Source organism: Typha angustifolia, chromosome 7, assembly GCF_048772165.1.
Source record: "Typha angustifolia cultivar Huaian chromosome 7, ASM4877216v1, whole genome shotgun sequence".
In the NCBI taxonomy this organism is placed as follows: domain Eukaryota; kingdom Viridiplantae; phylum Streptophyta; class Magnoliopsida; order Poales; family Typhaceae; genus Typha; species Typha angustifolia.
This window is the reverse complement of record NC_133245.1, coordinates 14,212,936-14,237,584: the sequence shown is the minus strand read 5'-3', so window position 1 is coordinate 14,237,584 and position 24,649 is coordinate 14,212,936. Positions and strand designations below refer to the sequence as shown.

The 24,649-nt window shown below is 38.0% G+C and overlaps 4 protein-coding genes across 5 annotated transcripts; 1 reads left to right on the top strand and 3 right to left on the bottom strand.

The window, feature by feature from the left end:
• Positions 1 to 1,314: 1,314 nt before the first annotated feature.
• LOC140763340 (beta-galactosidase 1-like) lies at positions 1,315 to 8,242 on the top strand. The gene is made up of 19 exons (XM_073101486.1): positions 1,315 to 1,482; positions 1,704 to 1,799; positions 1,900 to 2,012; positions 2,125 to 2,191; positions 2,274 to 2,366; positions 2,456 to 2,599; positions 2,700 to 2,788; positions 2,886 to 2,991; positions 3,085 to 3,172; positions 3,254 to 3,372; positions 3,456 to 3,617; positions 3,697 to 3,893; positions 3,980 to 4,068; positions 4,159 to 4,268; positions 4,372 to 4,482; positions 4,569 to 4,670; positions 4,761 to 4,969; positions 5,058 to 5,337; positions 5,429 to 8,242. Exons 1-19 carry the CDS (start codon positions 1,315 to 1,317, stop codon positions 5,540 to 5,542), a joined length of 2,457 nt encoding a protein of 818 aa, XP_072957587.1. The 3' UTR covers positions 5,543 to 8,242.
• Positions 8,128 to 8,927, bottom strand: LOC140763342 (uncharacterized). Its single transcript, XM_073101490.1, has one exon. The coding sequence runs from the start codon at positions 8,865 to 8,867 to the stop codon at positions 8,319 to 8,321; it is 549 nt and encodes a 182-aa protein (XP_072957591.1). The 5' UTR covers positions 8,868 to 8,927; the 3' UTR covers positions 8,128 to 8,318.
• A 2,608-nt stretch (positions 8,928 to 11,535) lies between these two features.
• LOC140763394 (cytokinin dehydrogenase 3-like) lies at positions 11,536 to 14,179 on the bottom strand. Its single transcript, XM_073101570.1, has 5 exons — positions 13,282 to 14,179; positions 13,066 to 13,193; positions 12,718 to 12,978; positions 12,363 to 12,625; positions 11,536 to 12,183 (listed from the first exon to the last, which is right to left on the bottom strand). The coding sequence occupies exons 1-5, from the start codon at positions 13,862 to 13,864 to the stop codon at positions 11,856 to 11,858; spliced, it is 1,563 nt and encodes a 520-aa protein (XP_072957671.1). The 5' UTR covers positions 13,865 to 14,179; the 3' UTR covers positions 11,536 to 11,855.
• Positions 14,180 to 19,552: 5,373 nt separating this feature from the next.
• On the bottom strand, positions 19,553 to 24,120 carry LOC140763961 (cysteine-rich receptor-like protein kinase 44). 2 transcript variants are annotated; one of them, XM_073102358.1, is made up of 7 exons: positions 23,272 to 24,120; positions 22,528 to 22,650; positions 21,578 to 21,705; positions 21,167 to 21,380; positions 20,769 to 21,000; positions 20,497 to 20,647; positions 19,553 to 20,333 (listed from the first exon to the last, which is right to left on the bottom strand). In XM_073102358.1, exons 1-7 carry the CDS (start codon positions 24,011 to 24,013, stop codon positions 20,019 to 20,021), a joined length of 1,905 nt encoding a protein of 634 aa, XP_072958459.1. In that variant the 5' UTR covers positions 24,014 to 24,120; the 3' UTR covers positions 19,553 to 20,018. The 2 variants fall into 2 exon arrangements, with proteins under 2 accessions (XP_072958459.1, XP_072958460.1); XM_073102359.1 differs by lacking the exon at positions 22,528 to 22,650.
• Between the last annotated feature and the right edge of the window lie 529 nt (positions 24,121 to 24,649).

Sequence of the window (24,649 nt, the reverse complement as noted above, 5' to 3'; positions counted from 1 at the left end):
TGTAGACAAACAAAAAGGACAAGAGATTTGCCTATTTAAGTCTTGTAAATAATAGACCAGTGGATAAGATATATGCCAGTTTTAGTCAGTCTTGTGTTGTTAGTCTTGTTAGTTTTATTTGCTATCTGTGTCCTTTCAGTTGGCAGAGAAGAATAACATTTATCCTCTCGTTTGACCTCCCTGTCTGAATACGGATAATTGAATCATAAGGAAGCCAATAGAGGATGGACCTTGAGAGAAGTAGGATTAGAAATTGGATATCTCCATTTTGGGCAGCAATTAATTATTTTTTTTCAAAGAAAACTATGACCAACCACCCACTTTAATTGATCATAATCTGGATATAATTGTGGGGCATAATCTAGAGAACATTGTATTAAATTGATCATGAAATTTTTTTACATGGGTGACCATGTTCTTGAACTTATACTGAGAAATCAGAATATTTAAAATATTCGTGATATTTTATTGAATTGAGTTGTGCACCACCTTTTCCACTCATCTCCTTTAGAAACAATATAATAACATTACTGAGAAGAGATCACAGAATTTCCATTAGCTAATAGATCAAATAAATTTATCAACCTAGTCTTCCATCATTGAGAAAAGCAGTCATATTACATGTCCAGATCATTTCTCTTTTTTGGTAATGATATGGATAACCGTGTCATCTTACAGCAATGAAGTATTTCTTGTTTTATGTTTCAGTAAAAGAATTTAATTTTATTTGAGATAAGGGAGAATTTAATAGTATCAAACTTGTTACTTTCTTATTATCGATTTCAGGATTGTTTTGAGATGAGAGAGAATTTAATAGTATCTCACTGAATATGAATTATGTTAGGATTCAAACCCTCATAAGAACTTGTATAATATAAGCCTCTTTAATTAACTTATGCCCAAAATGGACAATGGATTGCGAATATACTACTGCTCGACAAATTTAAAGTCCGATCGGTATTATCTTTTTCCTATCTAGTAGACAAAAGTTTTCCTCTTGTCTTAATTTTTTTCATATCTTTTTTCTCCATCCAAAGAATAAACTTCAATCTCTTATTCTTTATTTGCACATCCTTCATTTTTCTGTTATCAGGAAGGACATGATGCCAATGTCCAATGTTCTGGTTAGCCAATTGGGAGGACATATATAGTAAAAGGCAACTGACAAGCCTACTAGTCCTGAAAGGAACGGCTAAAATTGGCATATCACTTGATCCTATTGTTCATAGTTTCACCTATAAATACCCCTTCCTCTGTAAAAGCCTGAGACGTGTTCCTTTCATCGTAGTGATAGAGAGGGAGGGAAAGAAAGGAATGAAGCTCTCTAGAGGAAGTCTTTTGGTGTCTTTGTTGGTGTTGATTTCTCTCTGCAATGCTGCACAATCTACCGATGTTACGCACGACGGGCGATCTATAATCATCAATGGTCAGCACCGCATCCTCATTTCAGGATCCATTCATTACCCACGTAGTACTCCTCAGGTAAAATAGTTAGATGTTCTTCTATGTTATCAAAAAATATTGTTTTTAAGATCATAAAAGCCAGGCGGCTTATCAAGTCCTCAACCAGATAGTGATGTAAGAATTAAGTGTTCTATTATGTCAGTCATGCAATACAAGAGCCATTCCACAACTTGTGATGTTAACATACACAAAATTTATGCAGAAGTCTTTGTTAAAACTGATCTAGTTTATGTCTTCAGATGTGGCCTGACTTGATCCAAAAGGCGAAAGAAGGTGGCCTTGATGCAATAGAAACCTATGTTTTCTGGAACGGCCACGAGCCTCGTAGGCGTGAGGTCTGTATATTTGTATCAGAAGATCTGATGTTCATATATGAAAACAGAAATATTTATCTTCATGCTCTTATGCTTTCTTTCTTTCTTTCTTTCTTTTCAGTATAACTTTGAAGGCCGTTATGACATTATCAGATTCATTAAGGAAATCCAGAATGCTGGTCTGTATGCCGTTCTTCGCATTGGTCCTTATGCCTGTGCTGAGTGGAATTATGGGTAATTTACTAATTTAACTTCAACTTAACACATACAACAAATATCATTAAAAATTTATGCCAATTATGCTACTTACTCACACATTGCTGAATTATGTCATTACTATTTTCAGAGGAATTCCAGCATGGTTACGGAAAATTCCAGGGATGCAATTTAGGACTAATAACCAGCCGTTTAAAGTAACCTTTTCTACTTAAAAGTTATTATCTCTGGAATTATCTCTGTAACTAGATTACTAATTTTGTAAAACTAATTCCACAGGATGAAATGGAAACTTTCACTAGGTTAATTGTAGACATGGTTAAGAAAGAACGGCTTTTGGCACCGCAAGGAGGGCCGATCATTATTACTCAGGTATGCGGAACACTCTCTTCTCCATTTTTCTTTGATCTTCCACTACCTTTAACGATGAAATTTATTTATGCATTATGTCATATATACAGATTGAGAATGAATATGGTAACATTATGTGGGAATACAAAGATGCTGGGAAAGAATACATCAAATGGTGCGCAAAAATGGCGGAATCTTTGGCTGTTGGTATACCATGGGTCATGTGCCAGCAAAGTGATGCACCTCAACCAATGGTAAGCTTTAGTTTTTATCTCCTCATAGAGATAGATTCTGATGCTCACATTCATTAGACATTCTTGATATTTCATTACCAACATTTGTTATTTTAACTAGATCAACACTTGCAATGGCTTCTACTGTGACAATTTTACTCCCAACAATGCTACAAGTCCAAAGATGTGGACAGAGAACTGGACTGGCTGGTTGGTACTTTTAGCTCTTATTTCATTGAAGTCAATTCATTAGCATAATGCTTTGTAAATTCTCAAGTTACAGTTAGCTTTTAAACGATGGTTTCAGGTTCAAAGCTTGGGACAAACCAGACCCTCATAGGCTTCCTGAGGATCTTGCCTACTCGGTTGCTCGTTTCTTTCAAAGCAATGGAACATTTATGAACTACTACATGGTTAACTTCTCCTGAACAATTGTGGCATATAGCATATATATAGTTTTTTAAACAATTCTAAGCATAATTAACACACGTAGATATAAATTTCAGTATCATGGAGGAACAAATTTTGGCCGAACAAGCGGTGGTCCTTACATTGTTACATCTTATGACTATGATGCTCCCCTGGATGAATATGGTAATGATTGAAGATATATACTTTGATTTATCTGATACACATTCTAACCTTTAATCTCACTGTAACTTTAATTTGCACTAGGAAACTTGAGGCAACCAAAATGGGGTCATTTGAAGGAGCTTCATGCTGTTTTGAAATCTATGGAGAATGTTCTAACCAATGGAGATTACACAAACATCGACCGCGGTAACGGCGTGGAGGTATAATAACTCTGATATTGCAGTGTACTGACATAAATTAAGCTCAAGTCTGCAATTTTCTGAACACCATTGCCTGACAACAGATTACGAAATTCTCGGTCGGCGAGAATGCTGGTTGCTTCATAAGTAACAAAGATGCCGGTAGAGATGCCAGTGTGGATTTGGATGGAGCCAAGTACTTTGTCCCTGCTTGGTCTATTAGTATTCTTCCTGACTGCAAGAATGAAGCCTATAACACTGCCAAGGTAATAAATTCTTCTATATAGTTGTGTATAGATGAACATTCTTATCTACTAGTGGTAATGTTACTTCGTGTCTCTATAGGTTGACACACAGACCTCTCTTATGGTAAAGAAACAATACCAAGCAGAGGATGGGCCTCCTGCCTTGCAATGGTCATGGTTGCCTGAGAGGCTAAAACGCCTAGTCAAAGGTACCGAGTTCTCCTTCCAATCTAACAATCTCTTGGAACAGATAACCACCACTGCTGATGAGAGTGATTACTTGTGGTATATTACCAGGTATTTAGCGATCAATCCATGCTCTAATTCTGCTAATTATCCAAGGAATAGTAGCAATTTACTTCTAGTTATTCCACCAAATATAGCTTCAATCATGCCCAAAGGGAACGTATGACTCTCCAAGTTAATACCACTGGCCACGTTCTCTATGCCTTTGTCAACAAGAGGCTTGTGGGTAAGCATGAATCATCTTTCTTTGTAAAGCATTAGTATCTGGATTTGTGAGAAATTAGCTTAATAATGCACATGTTAATATGGTTAATAGGACAACAATATGCTCCAAATGGGAACTTCCAGTTTTTGTTTCAGAGCAACGTCAGTGTTAAACATGGCAAGAATTACTTAGCATTGCTTAGTGCAACTGTTGGATTAAAGGTTTGATATCATTTCTAAACTTACTTTCTTGTCAATATTAGTTTTCTTTCCATTTTATTTTTCGAGCTAAAAGTTCAAATAATTATTCATGAAAATTAAACAGAACTATGGTGCAAAGTATGAGCTCGCGCCGGCTGGAATCGTCGGCGGACCGGTGAAGTTGTCTGCCGGAAGTGTCACGATCGATTTATCAAACTCTACGTGGTCTTATAAGGTAGAAGATATAAATATTTAAGATCATGCTATAAACCTTTTGGCGCAATTGTTTCAAAATCCATAACCCTGACCGGCATTCTGTAGACTGGCCTGGATGGTGAGGAGGAGAAGATCTATCTCAACGACCCTGCACTCAAATGGCGAACTCGTTCTACCCCTATCAATCAACCCTTCACTTGGTATAAGGTAATCATCTTAACATCATTCAACTATTGATATATATCATTCAACTACCTAAATTTTTGAACATAAATTGGCACTTGTTGCATATTGAAGACGACCTTCCAAGCTCCCCTTGGATCAGAACCCGTGGTCATTGACTTGCTTGGGATGGGCAAAGGGGAGGCGTGGATCAATGGCAATAGCATTGGTCGTTTCTGGCCAACATCCATGGCTTCGAATTCTGGATGCAATAAATGTGATTATAGGGGCCAATTTAAAGAAAACAGTTGCCAAACTGGTTGCGGAGAGCCTGCTCAAAGATGGTATTTTCCCATTTCATTATACTCACATCAAATAAACATTTATATAACTGCGACTACAGAAAAACTTCTTGTTATGTGAATGTTTCAGGTACCATATTCCTCGCTCATTCCTCAAGGATGGGGAGTCAAACACATTGGTGTTGTTTGAGGAAGCTGGAGGTAATCCTAGCCGGGTCAACTTCCAGGTGGTCACCGTTGGCACAGTATGTGCGACTGTTGATGAAGGGAAGACGATGACACTGTCATGCGCCGCTGGCTACTCGATTTCTAAGATCGACTTCGCGAGCTTCGGTGATACCAAGGGCACCTGTGGGGACTTTGAAAGAGGCACCTGTGAGTCAAGCCAAGCTTTCTCAGTAGTTTCACAGGTAATGTGCGAGCCAAGTTTGTTACCAAACTGTACAGCAATATGCATGGCAAGCTTGGTTTTTTATTGATGTTGTTTGATTTGTTCTTCAGGCTTGTGTCGGAAAGCATTCTTGCTCCATCCAGGTTGACAATAATTTGCTTGGTGAAACCAACTGCGGCAACTCTACCACCAAGATAAAGCTATCAGTTCAAGCGGCTTGCTGAAGAGGATCAACACGGAAAGAAATTCACTGTGGAAAGCTGCTGAAAATGATGTTAGTGATGAAATAAAGATGTTCCGATTTATGAGGAAAAAGAAGTGAAAGACATAAGGAAAAAGAAAACAACAAATGAGTGAACAATTGAGGCTTCTCTTGCTAGTATTGAATTCTGAAATTGTAATGTAATCTCCGTCAACTTTTTCATCAAAAATCAATGAATTTGACATTCTTCTTTCTTTATATGTGATAAGAAATGCTGATGGTGTTGGTCATGATTTGGACTAAATATTGACAGACTACAATTTCTTCTTTTACATGACAAAACTTCCTGGTACACAAATAAAGAGCCGGAAATGAAACTAAAACATATAAGAAAAAGGACAAGGAATATCAAGAAGGCCAGCATCTGTCTTTCACTAGAAGAAAATATATTAAATGGTAAGTAATTATACTAATGCATGCATGCAAAATAAGTATAAAATCTAAATCAGAACACAGGGGCAGTCAGCGAAAAGAATGGTATACCTGCTGCTGGACAATGTGTCTGAATACTGCTGAATCACATACTCTGAAGACTCCATCATGGATAGTATTTATACTTGAAATGCTTTTCTTCTATTATTATGGTAAGGAAAGAACACAAGTAAGTACAACCTGGCACAACCACATCAGTGGAAATATGATCTCAGCATGCGCCTCAATGAGTTCACCTACTGATAGCCTTTTTACAACAAATGATAATGAAGAAGGGATACTTGAAACAAAATGACTGCAACATTTAAGAATTAGGTTGAAGCAAATATTTTTAGACTTCAGAGTAAAAAAATAACGAGACGGATTCATTTTCTGCAAATTCAAGCAACCATGTAGAATTTAACATGGTATCAAATCAAAATTATAAATAACCGCTAAGGAGAGTACACCTGTGCACCACTGTCACCAAATATAAGGTGCACCAGAATGATCAGTGCGGACAGTAATTAGCATCATGCATCAAGACAACAGTGAACCTTGTGAGAGTACTCTACACATAGACATGATTAGATATGTGTATCTGTATTATGATTGTGAAACACTAATAAAAATGAAAGGTTTCTACTTCTAAATAATTTTGACGTACAAAAACTCCTACAAGCATATCAAACGTTGCTAAAAACTTATAGCATCTTAATAACTATAGAGAGCAGATATTATTACCATTCATCATTGCTTAAGCTCCAATGCGCATCCTGCAGCCTTGTCCATCTTGATTAAAAACAAAGACCCATAAGTTTCACCACTACTATCCTAGTCCAAATGCAGACTAAAGTTTCAATGACAAAATGACTTGTCATGTAATCAGTTAAAAATAGTAGTCTAATGATCTCTGGGAAACATAATGCCAGAAGAAACGCTGGTTCTCAAGGCGTGAAATGATGTTCCACTTTCTTCTCTAACAGAAGCTCTTTTCCTCCCTATGCAATATTCCTTCATGATCTCTCTTACAAGGTTAATTAACTACCTTTCCCCAAATTGCCTTCTGAGGATCTCTCTCATGTTTATATACCTCATACTTTGTAATCTTCTATTTTATTGAAAGAATATCAATACCAAAGTTTTAAGTATCAAATCTTAAAAGATAAATCAGTGCCTATACTGATAAAAGACAAAATGCATAGAGAAAACATTAAATCAATTAAACAAGGAATTCTGAAACTTGATCTCAAGTGGACTCCTCAATCAAGTTGATTTTCCACAATAGTACTTTACAGTTGGAGGGGGAAAACTGGAAAACAAGCAAGGATAAGAAAGAAAAGAGAAGGCACTTACAGAAATGTGAAAGTCCTAAATTCATCAAACTCTTAAACTTATAAATACGATCCATAAAAACAAGTTACTTATCAATATATCGGGCATTAGCAAGTCATTAAAATGTTTGGCACTATAACTCTCTTTTTTGTGAAAAAAGGCCTTATCCATTAGCTATTGCTCGCTCCCATTTGTGTGATATCCTAGTTCTGCTGCTGGTAATGGGACTAATTGAGTATAGACTGATAAAATCAATCAATTGCTTGAAGACATCTTTCAACCTAACAACCTAAAGGATACAAGAAGACAGATAAGGACTTGCCATGAATATAAATAATACTACCATGCCCTGGAGTTTAAGTGTAAGGTCCATCTCCCCAAATCAAACCTTTGGCATGATTCAGGCACATTTCATACTTGTACTATGAATAAAATGAACTACAATCTCCAGGCCCAAGAAAATCAACAGAGAAGACTATATAACCTTCCAGAACATTGAAATTGATGACACAACTATGCACTCCTGATAAAAATAAATCAAGAATCATGTATTTCACACCCTCCATGGCTTCCCACTGTCCAGTATTATGCTCTGAAGGTTACACCTACACTTCAAGTCAAATGCATTATTCCAAGATACAGTATTTAAAGTAAAGGAGCAGAGATCTCACAATTATCTATACAATGCAACTTGAATGCACAAAATGTAAGAGCTCAATAATGAGAACATCACAGATATATACATATATACACAGGTAATCACTTCTAATGCCAAAATTTACCCCAAAGCTACAACATAAAAATCCGAAATCCATCAGACAATTTCACCACACAATCATAGTAAAGTATACGATTAAACTCCTTCCAGGAGGGCATACAATAATGGGAATAGTTTCCAAGTCTAGGTCAGCACAGGCACAGACATACATAACCACATATAAATTTATAACATATATCAAGTATTTCCACAACCACAATTTGATACCCAAACCCTAATTCTTCTCATACCCTTCTTTAGCCGGAACCGGATCTGCCGCCGCGGGAATCTTGACGTACCCGGCCTTCTTAGGGCTCTCGTCACCGCCTTCCTGCTCGTCGTCGTAGTACCCCTCCGATCCGGAGATCTCGTAGCGGTTGGTGACGAGGGACCAGGCGAGGTACATGGTAGCGGCAGTGAGCGCCCCGCAGCCGACGCCGAAGAGGAGGCCGACGACGACGACGAGGATGTCCTTGGCGCGATCCTGGAGGGAGCTGAAGCCGAACTCCGGGGCAGCAGGGTGGGGGATCTCGGGGCGGTGGATCTGGATCCGACGGGGGAGATCGGGGCGGTAGGAGCGGAAGGGAGTGATGACGCGGTACACGGCGACAAAGGTCGGGAAGTCGGCGTCAGAGTCGGCAGCGGAGGAGGAGGAGGAGAAGGAGTAGGAGATGAGGAGCGTGTTGCAGGGGTGGAAATGGGAGCCAGGTCTCGCGGTGGCCGAGGAGGAGAGGAGGAGGAGGAGGGAGGAGACGAAGAGGAGGAGAGTGGTGGTGGAAGCCATCGCGAGAAAAGGAGAGGAGCGGCGAAGACTTGGAAACGGAGGAAAGATTAGAATACTCGTGGTCGTGGTGGAAGAGAAGAGAATATATAGCCACGTGTGCAGTTTGACGTTGACCTGTGGAAAGTTGACCGGGCAATTTTTACTTATTTATAACAATCTACTCTTTTTTGGTTACTAGAATCTAGCTGGCTTAGTAATAATACCAAAAAATTGGTATGAATAAAAAAATATCTAACTATTTACAGGAATAATAATATTTTTTATCTAAATTATAGGAGTAAAATGTATCTAACCAAATTTGCATCTCATGAGATTGCCTTAAAAAAAAATACCCTTTTGAGGAATTATCTCTAAAAAAAAATAGTAGTTATTATTAAATATTTAGTGATTCATAGCTATTGCTTTAAATTAAGTACCGTCGTCGAGACCTATTTTAAGCTGCTGCGCTGTTAAACTGGTCCTCTAAGTGAACCGAGATGAATTATTGAGTCAAGTTATTAAACTATCAAATTGTTAAATAAATTTTTTTATAATAATTGGTTAGAGTAAAAGTCGATCATACGACCACATTAATATTAAGGAAGCTTATCTAACCAACTCTACAAATGATAGTTTAAACGGTCGGTGAGCATAGAGGAAATTCTAGTCGTACTATTCTTATGGTAGGTAGTAAAGAAGTACAGTAGATAGATGTCTAGAGATTTCTCTTGTTATAATCAACTACCCAAGCTAAGTTTAACAAATCCATGCTCCAACTTCGATCAGATAATGAAGCAGCAATGCAAAAGTCTGATGCTTCAATTTAATATCTTAATGTAGTCCCAAGTTTCATAAATTACACAGAAGTTTTTCTTTAAAAAAAATGAGAATCTCATACTGTAGGAGTCGTTTGGTTTCTTGTAGTTAAAAATATATGTGTATTAAGAGATATAAGTTTATTCTCAATGTTATATCTAGAGAAACAAATAACTTATTTGGTTGATTATTTTTCATAACACTGTATTTATTAAACACATATTTGCTTACGTAATTAGTAACAAGTGTTTAATTAGAGGTGAATAGAAGGAAGGAGATGAAAGATGAGTTAGGGTTGCTGATGAAAATAAGAGGAAAGGAAAGAGATGGGTTGGGGTTGGGACCTACATCTAAGTATATGCCCAAAACCTACATCTGAGTTTAATTAGCTTCCTTAAATATCATTTTCTGATTTAGGAAACCAAACTAAACATTAGACTTTGAATTATATGCTGCATCTATTAATGCAGCATTTAGAAAAACTCTCCACCAAAACAACTCACTAGTTAAACAACCATAATATTCCAATAGCATGGACACAATTGGCTTCCTGAATAAGTTTGATTGGAATCTCTCAGTCTCATCCATAAACTATGAGCCATTTATTCAAAGAGCTAACTAGCTACCTTAGATGGGTCAATAATGGCCCCTCGATCCTAATTGGCAGCCAAGGCCTACTAGTGATTAATTATTTCATCAAGAACCAAGAGAAGGATACTAAACTCTCACTGATGTTATTTATATACACTTCCGAAGCTTCCATTGAGAGGCAATTTTTATTTACCACGTCAACGTAGCCAGTTTGCTAACTTGGGCTTATGAGAAAAAGATAATGGAAACTTTGGGCCAGGCTTTGGTCCAATTAATTCATTTGTGGACTCTTCTCATTTCTAGCTGTCTCATAAAGCAAACCTGTTCAAACTTGAATCTCTCTTAAATTGGCCTATTATACTACCATTTAAGATTAAGAGAAAATTAGAAAAAAAACAATCTATATTTTGACTATATTATAAATAAGGTCCTCTATTTTCGTTCCTTATAAATAAAGTTTGAGTTGAGTTTAATTTAATTTACTAGGCATCCAGATATTTACTTCTTAATTAGAATTTTAATATTTACTTCTTCTTCTTTTTTTATTTCACTTCTCTAATATGACCTTTGAGGTTAAACAACTTGATTCGATCCTATTAGGTTTGATAGTGCTATTTTATATTTTGTCTCCAAGTTATTTATTTTGAAAGCTTAATTTGGTTATATAATTAAGTTGACATGATGGTCAGATTAAATTTCTTCTATCAAATGGGAGGATGTGGTTTATTATAATTTTAAGCAAATAGAGGGCTTTATTTATAATTTGCACCAAAAATAAAAGAAAAAGAGAGAGAATTGCTTGTCTCATATATTAGTTATTAAATGTATCTTATATATTATATAATAATATTAAAGTATGTTTTCTCTTCCTAGCTAAAAGGAAGAGGTCATGCAAGTACTCTAAATAATTATATTTAATTTTATAGTTAATTTACTCATAATAGTTAAGAAAAATATCAAACTAAATTATAGAAAAAATTAAAACAGATGGTATTAAAATGCAAGGTAAATTTCTTTAATGAGCGCGGAGTTGAAAGAAGAAAAAGATTAGTGTGCTAAGATATTATTCAGATGTAATGTGGTGTGTTATTTAAATTATTATTCTAGAAAACAATGTAAACCTTTATCCACATCTTCAGTACAACCTACCGTTGCCTCCCCCACTGTAAAGAAATATATATATATATATATATATATATATATATAGTGTACTGCGTTGTTTATGATCTTATCCATAGACAAAACTAACTATAGACAAAAGCCTTTTGGTCTCCCAAACAGCACACACTATGCCCTGCAACTTTTGTACCAAATCCTGCAGTAAAAAGTAATCCATCAAATCCCATCTCGAATCACATTGCAAACACTACTCTCTCTTTCTCTTTCTTCTCTTTCTTCTCTTTCTCTTTCTCTTCCCAAGTCCCACCCCATGGATCACGTAATCCACTTCGAAACCAACGCAGCCTGACACAGCTAAAGAGACCAACCAGAGTCGCGCACTAAATCTTAGGCAAAAGAATAAACTAAAACCAAGTTGAACACATTCTATACAAAATTTCCCAACTTGGGCCGTCGTCCCTCGAGGCCAGGGAAAACAAAATGCTACAAATTTAAGGGAGATTTTTGGAAAATTCCTTGGCCTGGCCCGAGGATGCAAAGCGGGTCGAACTGGGCCTTGCGGGTCGCAAACCGGATCCAGTTCCGTCCGAAGTGGCCGCGCCATTGGGCCGGAGAGGAGTGGTGGGGCAGGTACTGCTTGGCGCCGATGCGTGGGCCAACGGCAGCCTCCGCCACGAGGCGGTGCCGGCGTAGGATGTCGCTGACGCAAGCGCCGCCGCACGCCGGAGCAGATGGCTTAGCGGATCGGAGCACCCCCACCACGTAGACTACCCGATCCGCGGGGAGCACAGCTGACGTGTTGGTGTCCCACCTGCCAATTTGACGAAAATGACCCTTTGCGATATGGAGTATATAAAAGGATTTCCATAATAAGAAGGAACATCTCTGCTGCAGTGGAGCCCACTCGGGGCAGTGTGTGTCTCTTGACCCAAAAAGGGAAGGGAGAAATTACATACACATAATAACCATGCATAAATTTGTTATTCTTACTTGTCACTAAGAAGAGGATATATGAGAATAAGGCCTTCAAAGTCATCTGGTGAGATGTTCGCCATTAGCAAGTCCTTGAACTCTTCGATCCCAGATTTGGGTACAAACATATTTAGCCATGGATGAGGAACATCCCAGAGATCTATCCTCCTCAAGCTTAGCTCCTCCATCCTCACCCTATTAAGGAAATCGAAGTAGGAGACCTCCACAATGTGTATGTAAGATGGCATGTAGCTCATCTTCCTTGTGACATTCTCCACAACCTGGAACAACGGATGCATGTTAGATTTTCTTTTTTTCAACTTTTTCTTTGATTTGGAGTTGGAGAATAGATTGAGATGATAAGGGGGCTGACTTGTTGCACATTGGTGTCTTTGGATAGGTAGTCATGGATTGCAAACTCTATGCAGTAGTAGACTTTGGAGTTGCCATTGGTGCCAAAGTCTGGGAGGAGGTCCATCTGGGCAGGGAAGGCAATGGAGGAGCTGTGGAGGGACTGTTCATTTAAGACTATGAAGCCCTCAAGGTAGTCCACTAGCTCTGGCATTGAGATTAGCAACTCTTGGTCCTTGGTGAAGGTGTGGAAGTCATCATAGAATGCTCTGACCCATCTCACCTGAGTGTTAAAAAAAAAGAAACATGAAACAATCTATGCATCAACTATTACATGGAAAAAGTAGGAGCTTTTGAGCTTATTATTTACCTTTCTTGGAGCAGCTTGAAGCAGGATCCTTGCTCTTGTGATGATGCCAAACTGGCCTAGCCCACCAAGAACTGCATAGAAAAGTTCTGAACCTTTTGTGGGTGAGCATGTAACAAGCTCTCCTTTTCCTGTAAAGTTTTATTATAAAGCTGGTTGATATCAAAGAAAAGTGAAAAAATAAAAAAAGGAAAATGAAACAATGGTTTGTTCACCTACCAGTGATCACATCTAATTGAAGGACATTGCTGATCTGAGGTCCATATTTGAAGGTTTGGCCACTAATCCCACCATTAGAGAGAGTTCCACCAATGCTTAGGTAAAGGTAGTCAGTCCAAGACCTGGGAGCCACCCCAAGTTTCAAGCTTTCTTCCAAAAGCTCAATCCAAAGAGCCCCACCACTGACATCTGCGTAGAAGAAGGCAGCCTCCCCTTGTCCTTCTCTGTAAATTTCTATGGAGGAAGGAAGTGACTCCATCTCAATGACAATGCCATCAAGAGCCTGGGCTTGGCCATGGATGGAGTGGCCTGCACCTTTTGCTGCAACTGTGACCTTGCGGTAGGATGAGGCAGAGAGGAATCTGAGAAGCACAGAGATGTCTTTTGGGGACTGAGGTCTGAGGACTGCAGAGGGGGAGTTGAAGTGGATCCTTCCAAAGTCAAGAGAGGCAGTGTTGGTGGTTTGGAGAAGGTCTAAGGGGCCAAAATCTATAGGGCTCTGGATAAACTGGCATGGAGAACAGAGAGCTAGGAGGAGAACGATGAGGACATTAACTCTAGTGCAGAACAATGCAAACTCCATGATGAACGAAAATATGATAATAAAAAAAAAACAAAGAAGCTACTAACCAAATGGAAAAAAAGATGGGAGTTGTGGAGAAGAATCAGAGCATGCGCATGCCTAAAAACTAGAAGCCCAAAAATAATAAGATGTCGCAACCCAAGAAGGAAGAAGATTTCATGTAATCTCTCTCTCTCTCTCTCTCTCTCTCCAGCTACACTTTGGTCCTCCCTCGTTTTCAATATGTTCTCTTGCTAGTAATAAAGCAAGCCAAATCTATCACTTTGTCCCTCTCCGGTTAAAAAGGAGAGGGTTGGATTTAAGACAATGGAAAAGGGTCAGCAGGGAGGATAGATCTCAAGCGCACTCTCATCTGTGGGGATGTCTCTATTTATAGGAAGGGCTGTGGCTAAAGCTAAGCTCTGGTCTTTGTTTCGAATTTTATGGGACCCCAAGCCCAAGCATGAGGCCTGTTTGGTACCATGAGGAATAGTGCATAGTGGACCAAACAAAGCCATTCAATTTAATTGCAGTCCTTATTTTCTTTTTAAGAAAGTTCTAGACTAGATTTACTAATTCATCAAGATCACATATTATATCTGATCCATTCTTTGTTATCATTGTTTTGAATGGCTAAACCGATTAACGTGTGGACCAGTGTATTATTAATACATCATGCGAAATAAATCCTTACACAAGGGTGATTACAAATCCATACAAGAGAGATCGATTGGTCAACAAGCTTAGCACCATTACTCAACATGCAACAACTATTGTATTTGTCGTAAGAACTAATGGGTTGAAGGTCGAAATGGACTGTAGCTGCTTCACTATGGATCGACCTGGTGTTAGGGGGGAGGGGGGCCAAATTTTAGCCTTCACGAGTAGATTGTGAGCAATAAAAGAAAAGCCATACAAAGGGGGGGCAACAGTAACAAACTGGGAAGTCAAAGTAGATAAGTCTTTATTAGCTTGCTCCATTATAGGTAAAGGCAAAGCCTTAGTTAGAATTCTTTATATGTTATATAATATGGTGTTTTTGCTATACAGGCAATTAACTCTCAGGGAGAAGATTTTTTTGCATAAACTTAGACTACCTTCCTTTTACTTTTGTGTAGTTTAGACTAACTCTTTCATATAAATTAAACAGAGAAAGTACAAAAAATATTAAAGAAAGATCATTAGAGAGACCTTAAAATATTAGAAGTACTCTTTTGCTCATTATATCTTATTTCTTCAAATTTACAATAAGATATACTTTCAAACTTTTCTACCTTCTCATATTTAATGTACTATATATCAAATCTTAGTTATTATCTAACTATTATAATGCACCTCTCTTTAAATATATGATCATAAATAAAAATTTTAAATTATTTTAATAAAATTGGCAGAAGATTTGTGAATGGGAAAATTAATAGTTTCGTATTAATCTAAACTATGAAAAGATAAAATGATACAGAATAGAAATACAAAGTAGTTTAATTTTAGAATAATTTAAAGACTTCCCCTTTTAAAAAGTTTCACTCAGAGTAACCCACCTCCTCTGATCAAACAATATCAACATATATTTTCCTATTCATGAATAAAACCCTCTAGTTCATAGGTAAAAAGGATCGAATCCAGGGGAACAGTGTCTTGCTCAAGTATTTTGGCACCACTACCATCCTATATACATGGGCTGTGCTCTCCTGCTCCCTTCCTCTCTCTCTCTCTCTCTCTCTCTCTGTGTGATGAGGTCCAAGGTGGACCCAGACCTGTGAGTTACACACTGCAGCTGCTTGCCCAAAGGTCATTAAATAGGATGGCTTTGGATTGTTCAATAACCAAGAGGGGGGGCAAAGAAGATAACGAAGCCCAAGGAACCAAATCTTTGGTTCTACTGTAGCTAGGTCCCCAGCCCCAGTGATGCTGATTGACCACCACATAACACCACCCACCCAAGAAGAGCTGCCCATAGATTGTATAGTTGGTATCCCTCCCTCTCACTCCTGTGCCAATGGCAAGTACCTTCCAGCTCATCCATAGTTTTCCTAACACTGGTATTTGTATTACCATCTCTTTGATTAATTATTTCTTCTTTCAGCATTTCAATGCTCTTTTTCTGGAGCTCATGCTCGTGGTTTTAAAAGGTTTGGTTGTGAAGCCGCAGATTTTTAAATTTAAAAGTCGAGTTTCCAAACTATTTAGGAGTGAAGATTCAGTGACTTGTATACTTTCTAAAAAGTTCATGAAGCCAGAAATCTCAGGTTTAAAAGCTTAATATGAACCGTTTGCAGAATTATAGGTAGGTGAAGGTTATATATATATATATATATATAATAAGCCTTACAGCTACACTAACTTTAGATTTTGATCCTTGGGATAAACCAAGTAGGCATAATATAGTGGAATAATATAAAAGTTGAAGACCTACAACCTGTAGAGCTACCTAACCATGCTCGGCTATGAGATTTTTCATTACTTGAGTCACTCTCGTTCAAGATTTAGTATCTTGAAAAGCAGTTCTTGGGGGTGTTTTGACTCAGACTGATTTGGGAATAAAGCCATGCATGACATAACTGAAGCTTACAAGCAAAATCTTGTGAACTTTTTTTTTTTTTTTGCTTTATATATTTATCTTTTTGTTAAAAGAGCTTGTGGATTTTGTGCAACTTGTTTAATATCCAAATCTGTTAGACTTACCACCATAGCCTAGACTTGTTAGGAGATTCTTTCTGAACATATAATTTGATCACTTTCATTTATTCTCTCAAGCAGCAATCGTTGGAAAGGCACACACTGCCCTCTATAAGAAAAGGCTTGCGCATTAGCCCTTCTTAGGTCTTCTCTTTTTATTTCACCTTTTCAAGAGCCATAGACCTATATATATATATATATATATATATATATATATATGTATCCTCTTCATCATCATGGGTTATTACCATCTATAAAAAAAGAGAGCAGGCTGCCACCTTTTGAAACTACTAAAAAGTAGGATGATCAAAAACTTTAATGTTGGGCCCGAGAAGAAGATTTAGTACTTCAATCACGCAAGACATAAAGCCATTGAAAGGGTTGTTACAGTACAATGGATGATCCTCTCCTACCCATTTCATATTCTTCTCAATAATTAAGCCAACAAAAGCATCTCCATCATCGCAATTACTTTGCAATCGAGCAGCATCCTTGTCCTTTAATTCTGGTAGACAACTCTAGGACAGTTGTAGGGAGAATAAGCTTGTCATTGTTGTTGTCTTCCAAGCCCCAATTGATTAATAGGTGTGATCGTGAACTAAGGGCCTTTGCTATGATACTTTGAGCTTGTACTAATGAAGCTTGAGCGTGCATTTTTTTAAGCTTAATTGGTTAACTGTTGGAAGTTAATAGATGGTGTTTTAGTCATATATCACACACAGGATATCAAGGAGTTGCAAGTGTTATAAGCCACTTTGAGTTGTTTTATATCAAAGTGTTATGATGATACATAGTCCACATAACAAGTGATTGTTATATTAATCACCATGAAACATCATAAAGGAATTAAGCTCTTTAAATTACATGTAGTATAATGAGTAACAGTAGCTTTCTGATTACATCTGTCATGCATGTTAATGTATTAATCTCTCTTTGTATCATGGTACTACATAGCCTAATGCACCATTAAGAGGAGGGCACTTTTGCAACCTCAACATAGAGTTCATGCATGCACTTCTCATCTCTATCCAACTTCGTAACCTCTTTTCCTTTGATATGTGTCTCTGTTCACTAAAATTGATCTTCAACTTGCTCACCTTTGTAACATGTTAATTAAAGAACAAATATCTTATTAGTCAGCAACTTGAATTGTTTTTTTCTAATTAGGATGCAGAAAATGAAAAACTCTTCCCTTGCACTTTAGATGACATCATTTTGATTACATTTTGGTAGAGATGAAAAGTTTTCTTAATCCCTCATATATAACTGCAAGGAACAGTTGTCTCACAATCATCAAGATGTTTCTTTGCTTGCGTATATATAATATTTTTTTTGCCCTATATTATGTGTGGCCTAGAGAGAGAGGTTTCACATACGAATAGTACGAGAAGAGATCAAATTTGGTCACGCGAGTACTCTCCCACTTGCGTTATAACAAACAAACATTAGTTCATCATTTCACTAGATGATGCTACCTTCTCCTGTTTGCTTTGTTCAGATTGTGTCGTTTGGTTGATATCTTATTTCATGCTTAGTTGTCTAGATTGCTCTCATTTCTTTTCCTTTCTTTATCCTCCCTTTGTACTCTTCTTGCTAGCCAGCCAGTTCTGCTAGCCTCTCCTCTTGCCAATACTTAAATGCAAAGGAGTTCTTGAGACTTTGGACATCTTTACCGACCTAGAGCCCACCCTGTTTCTTGTTTGTTAAACTAAAAGGAGAATATTCTTTTTTTTTTTTTAGTTAGATGTATCTTTTTAGTTTAAACAACGAGAGAGTATGCCTTTTCCCCTCATGATCATCATACTTGCTTCAAAGATCAGAGTCAATCTAATGATCATGACACCATGAAATACATTAAGCATTGCAATGTCACAACTTGGTCAGCTCAATCCATTTTAGAAGTCTAAGATTCTGAGGATGAGATGTGCATGGGAATGCAAATTGCGGTAGTACCAGCTATGTTGGTTGAGATACATGGAGATCTCCACATTAGAGACCAAAAAGGATCTTTCTTGGGACCAAGCAAGATAGTGGAGCTTGTCTTGTAAACAGTTCTGCTCTGGCAAACAAGGAAGTAATTTTGTTTCGGTTCAATTCATTTATATAGTGTTTCTTTTTGGTAGTATTGTACTCCTTAATAAATTCCTTTGTTGGTGAATGTATATGATGCTCAAACGTATGCATGCTTCCTAACAAAATAGTACAGGGGCACCTTGCCAGAGGATAGTGTTTGTCCTTTTGTCTTGTTTCAAGAGAGACCTTAGGTATTTGACCAAACTAGGCCTAAACTGTTTATCTTCTTAGATTGAAGCTAAAAACATTTTACAGTTTTGATTATTTCGATACCATAATAACATAAGAACCTTAACTTTCACAGCATACTCCTATATGATTCTATCCTATAAGATTAAATATGACCAAGAAATAATAGAAACAGGAGGGGATAAAATAAAAGTTTTCTTTCACTGTCCAACTATGTAGCAGACTGCAGACATCATAGATCTTCATGATCCATGGTTGAGTCCACTTGCATGATTCCTATTGCTCCAGGATTCCTTTGCATAGTGCCTCACAACTACTCGATATCTTTTGTAGGGCCTCATTACGTTGGCCAAGCTTTTGTTTGAAGGTTCACAAGGCTATGGATTCTCTATGCACATGTAATAAATGACCAGATAAGTCTTGCACATGTTTTCCAGGGACTTCCCCACTTTGCTTCTTTGAATCAAGTTTTGTTTCTTTACCAGCTACATCTTAATAATTCTGAATTGTAAATGTCAAAGCCATTTAATGAACAGACAGTAATATTTGCCGTCAGAATGAGAAATTTCTCAAATGTACAGTTTTGGTTGTTTACCTCTTTGAATTGAACAAAGATATAGCACTATAGTAGTGTTGCATCCTACATCGTAAATTTTCAGAAAGCAAAGCAGTTCACTAACCTAATAGATATCTCTTGAGAAAAAAACAAGCAAAGACCTTAAACAAATAAGCCGCCTCAGAATCAGCTTTCTGAGAAAAATGAAAATCTTGATCAGTGATATAATACAGTCAAAAAAATATTACAAAGTCAAATTACAATGTAAATGAGAGCTCCAGATATTACTAAAAGTAATGAATTTTGGATCATGCCAGATAACTTTGCACACCAGTCTTGTTCTTCAAATTTATAGGCATACGAGAACTGCTTCTGTTACCAATTACATTTCTCACATTTCTTAACACATAATCGAAAAAAAACTTTACATATATTATATATATATATTACAATATTGGTGTGTCATGTATGTTGCTTATTGTCCCAGTTACATAGTATCAGTGCGTGCATCATGAACGTGATGCATGGTTATGGCAGCTCTAATTTGTACATTATTTTCTGTATAACTCACTTTGCAATTGTAAAATGATAGAGATGTTCATCTTAACAATTAAACACACCATATCCTACCGTTATTGCTATGTACCAAGTTCACCAAGACCCTATTGCTTGCCGACTTCAACGGCCTGAAAACTGTGATACTGATACAGTTGCCTTAGAGACAGAAGATGACGAATTGGAAGAAGATGTGTCACCACGTACTCGACTTGTAGCATCAATAAAGGTAGGCCTCGTGGGCTGGAGAAGAGATTCACCTCTGCTCAGCAACATCAAAACAACCTCAGACATTGTTGGTCTTGCAGCTACTGTGGACTGAGTGCAAAGAAGAGCAATGTGAATTATTCTCTGCACTTCACTTGGCGGAAATTCATTAGGCTCAAGACTTTTATCTACCAACTCCATCAGTTCATTAGTTTCGTATAGCTTCCAGGCCTGGCAACAAATGTGACTATGTTAAAATGGAAATAAGAATTGACATATGAAGCAGCAAATATATTACATATAGGGCCAAGTATGTAGCACAAGCTATCCATCTGGGAAAACGGGTATAAGTTAAAAAGAGAGATGAAGCTTTATGTGATAATTAGTTAATTACCCATTCAAGAAGATACTGGGTTATAGGCTCAAGCTTTACATCGTTGCTTTTCCGACCACTTATTATCTCCAGAACAACAACACCATAGCTATATGTATCAACCTTTTCAGATAGCTGCCCATGGATTGCATATTCAGGAGCAGTATATCCCCTGTTCAACATAACAATATCATTATAAAATGCATGTATCAAAAACAATCATAATCCAATCACTTAACATAGTTGATCGCAACAATAAATAGTCAGATCAGTCGAGAAGCTTTCACACATACAATGTTCCTGCAAATTTGGTGCTGAGATGGCTGTGATCATCTGGTAAAAGCCTTGCCAGGCCAAAATCAGCTATTTTGGGCTGGAAATCACCGTCAAGAAGAATATTACTAGACTTTATATCGCGATGTATGATACAAACATGAAACTCCTGATGCAGATATGCAAGACCTCGAGCCATGCCAACAATAATATCAAATCTCTGTTTCCAGTTAAGGGTTCCACGTCTATCACCTGTCAAATAAGTTCAAGTGAATTTGACAATAGAAAGTGCAAAATAATCACATAAATGACACATAGTATTATATATTTTTGTCCAGCGGTCATCTAGTTTATGTAACAATTTAAGTGAAAGCTGTAATTATTTTGAGATAATAGGTTATGATAATAAAGAATATACCAAATAAGAACTTATCGAGGCTGCTGTTTGCCATGTATTCATAAACAAGTAGAAGATCAAGGCCTTTGCTAGAACATCCAAGTAAACGAACCAGATTTCGATGATGGACATTGCTAATCAACTTCACCTCACTCTGAAAATCTGCTTTTGCCCTGCTGGTTTGAGCTATTGCCAACTTCTTGACAGCAACAATTTTACCATTTTTCAGTGTTCCCTGTAACAAATAGTTAACTTAGAGAAACAATTTTCATTGAATTATGCGATAAAGACAATCTAGAATGACTTTTTATATGTATTTTCCATCAGTAGAACAATATAATGTATTATGCACATTTCTCCAATAATTGGAATATCAAGATTCTAAACTTTAACCTGTAAATGCTAGGAAAGTAAAAAGTTCTTTCATCTCACCTTGTATACATCGCCAAACCCTCCTTCTCCCAGTTTATTTTGTTCGCTGAAATTATTAGTTGCAGTTTTTAGATCCTTGTAATTGAAAGTTAGAGGACCCTGTAACTCTGTTGCCCCTAATATATCTCCTGCGCAAGCAATCACATACATGCATAAACATGTTACAAATAAGCAGAAGTTGACAAATCCTCTATTAACCATAACAATCAGGATACTTTGATAATCTGCTGCACGCGCGCGCACACACACACACACACTCACACACATATATAAGGAATATATCTCTTTGGCCATCTTGTCTTAGACATATCAATTCAGATCTTATGAAAATCTTCCAAATATATATCAAAGAAAAAGAAGGCCCGCCCTCCTATAGTGAGGACAAGTTAAAGCAGAAAGGAACAAGTGTCTTTGACCATCAAATTACATTTAGCCAGTTTTTTAACATCTGAAAGCAATTCAAGTTTAACATTTTAAACAAAAAATTGGTTTCACATAGCAGAAGATGCCAAAATGGTCTCGTCCAAAAAAATACAAAAAGATGCCAAAACGGAATCCCTCTGACCATAATAAGCACTCTTTCAATTCTAGGTACCAAACTTGCTCTTGGAACCACTCCCACAATTATGGCTTAAAGCTGTTTAACTAATGCAGCCGGCAGTGATTGCTTTTTCTGTTGTACAAGTTAGTTGAGAAATCAAATTAAACCAACGCTAAAGTCAAATCCTTCCATATTCTTTAATAGGTCTCTATCAACAATTCCTTATCCTTTAAACTATTTAACCTCCCAATGCGCTCTGACATAAGAATAAGCTCAAAAGTCAAGCAAGAGCTATGGGAGTTCTCCAACAAACTACAACTAAAGAACCCATAATCCAGAAAGAAGTTCCTAAATAGAAAAAAAAAATTGTAACAACAATGGAAGAACGGACATAATTGCAGCCTCTCACCTCTCTTGACATTTTCTGGCTTCCTCCACAGTCTGATCCACAAGAGTGTGCCAAGAGCGAGAAGGAGAAATCCAACCCCTCCCACAACTCCTCCAATGATTGCTTTCTTTTTACTTGAACTCCCTACAGCACCATGAAGTATCAGTCACACAGAAGCTTATCATGCAATAGCACATCCATCCGGAATACCTTTCCCATGCTTCTCCATTCCGGCTTCATTGAGTGTATGTATTTCCATGTTTGACCGTTCAAAACATTAGACCATTGATAGGAGCCATCAAGATAGGTTTCAATTGATTCCAATTGGGCAAATTAGCTCACTTTTGGAATGGAACAGCAATAAACCGGACAAATCTGTTTTCTAGTTTGTCAATTGAGCCACATGATTAAGAATGAAAGAGAGCTAATGAGGTGCTAAACTTTTGGGAATGTCAAGAAATTAAACAGATTAAAGGCCTTCAGGTCCAGAAATATATACAGAAACTATGTCAATTCTAACCAATGAATTGGACTTTGCTGTATGCCCAAACCCCTGATGTTAGAAAAACTATTAAATCCATGTCCAGTTATGAGAGTAAAAGATACAGTTCACCTGAGCATTATGATTTGTTTATATATACCTAAATTATTTTAATTCTGGCTCCTAACTAATTGAATTAAATTGTTGCTCCATGGAACTGCAAGCACTTAATCAAACTCTAATTTATTAGGTTCCTAAACTTATAGTGAACAAATTCAGCTCACCTGATTCCAAGAAGGGGGTGAGATCCACCGTCTGGTTCGTGCCAAAGAACGCCGTATCGGAGTACCTCAGGAAGCACCCGGCATCCACCGCCCTTCCATCCTTATCCGGCGGACAGCCCTGGATGTTCCCCACCGCCACCTGCAAGCAATTCCCACACCCCTCCTCGCTCACCGTCTCCACGCACTGCGCCGCCGCGTAAACCCCATCCCTCTCCACCGCCGCCGCGAATCCCTTAATCCTCGGCACCGCCACTTCCAGATCTGTTACCAATCCCACCGCCGCCGCCGCAAACCCTACCTCATTCGCGGCCTTACCGCTGCATATCGCCGTATTACCGGGGAGCGTCGTCTGGTCGAAGAAGGCGGCGGACTCGTACCGGAGGATGCAGCCGTCGTAGATTGCGCGCGCACCATTGGCGGCACCGCACTTGCGGAGGCGCGCGGCGGCTGCGCCGAAACAGGCGAGGCAGTCTGCGGCGGAGAGGTAGGGGCGGCACTGGAGCAGGGCGTAGACGGGGGCGGCTGCTCGGGGGCGGGAAGCGGTAGCGAAGCCCTGTCCGGCGGCGGCGCTGAGGTCGTCGAGGGTTTCGTTGAGGGCGGAGAGGAAGATGGAGGATGGCGTGGCGTTGTACTGGCTACAGCCGACGTTGAGGAGGTTGGTCTGAGGGTCACCGGCGGTGACTGAAACGCGGAGGAGGAGGATTAACGCGGGAAAGAGGTAGTAGAGGGAACAGTGGGCCATTTGGAGAGAAAAAGAGAGAGAGAGAGTATACGGTCATCGGAGGTGGAGGAGAGGGAGCGTAGTAAAATATTATATGTAGGAGCTGGGAGTGTAAGAAGGTGGAGGAGTTGCTTTCGAGCCGTTGTAATCAAAATAAAGTTTTGGTATATAGAGGATCCGAGGAGCTCAGATGGGGCCCCTTCTCATGTCCTATGAAAGAAACAGCGGGAAGAGCCATGACGATGCGGTTAATTCACGACGACTATTTTGAAAATTAGTTTTCTTTTTTTACTATTTTGAAAATTAGTTGAGGACTTATGATTACATATAATTAGTCAATGCATTAACGATAATGATTCAACATGGAGATGTAGTTCGACTCAAATTACTAGATCTACTAATCTACTCTAGGCCAACTTTGGTAGAGTTTTTAAAAAGAAAACTAAACTAGCTTGTATAAATATCTATTTTACTGTAGCTATTAGCCGATAAGTTTAGTATTTTACTCTTTTTTTTAAAAAAAATGTTGAACAATTTACATTTTTATTTTTATATTTTTATCTATGTTTTATTTCATTTAAGATTTGATTAAGTTTGGATCGAAATAATTGCATTCCTATCTCTTTCATTATCTCAATAAACTATTAATTATAAAGT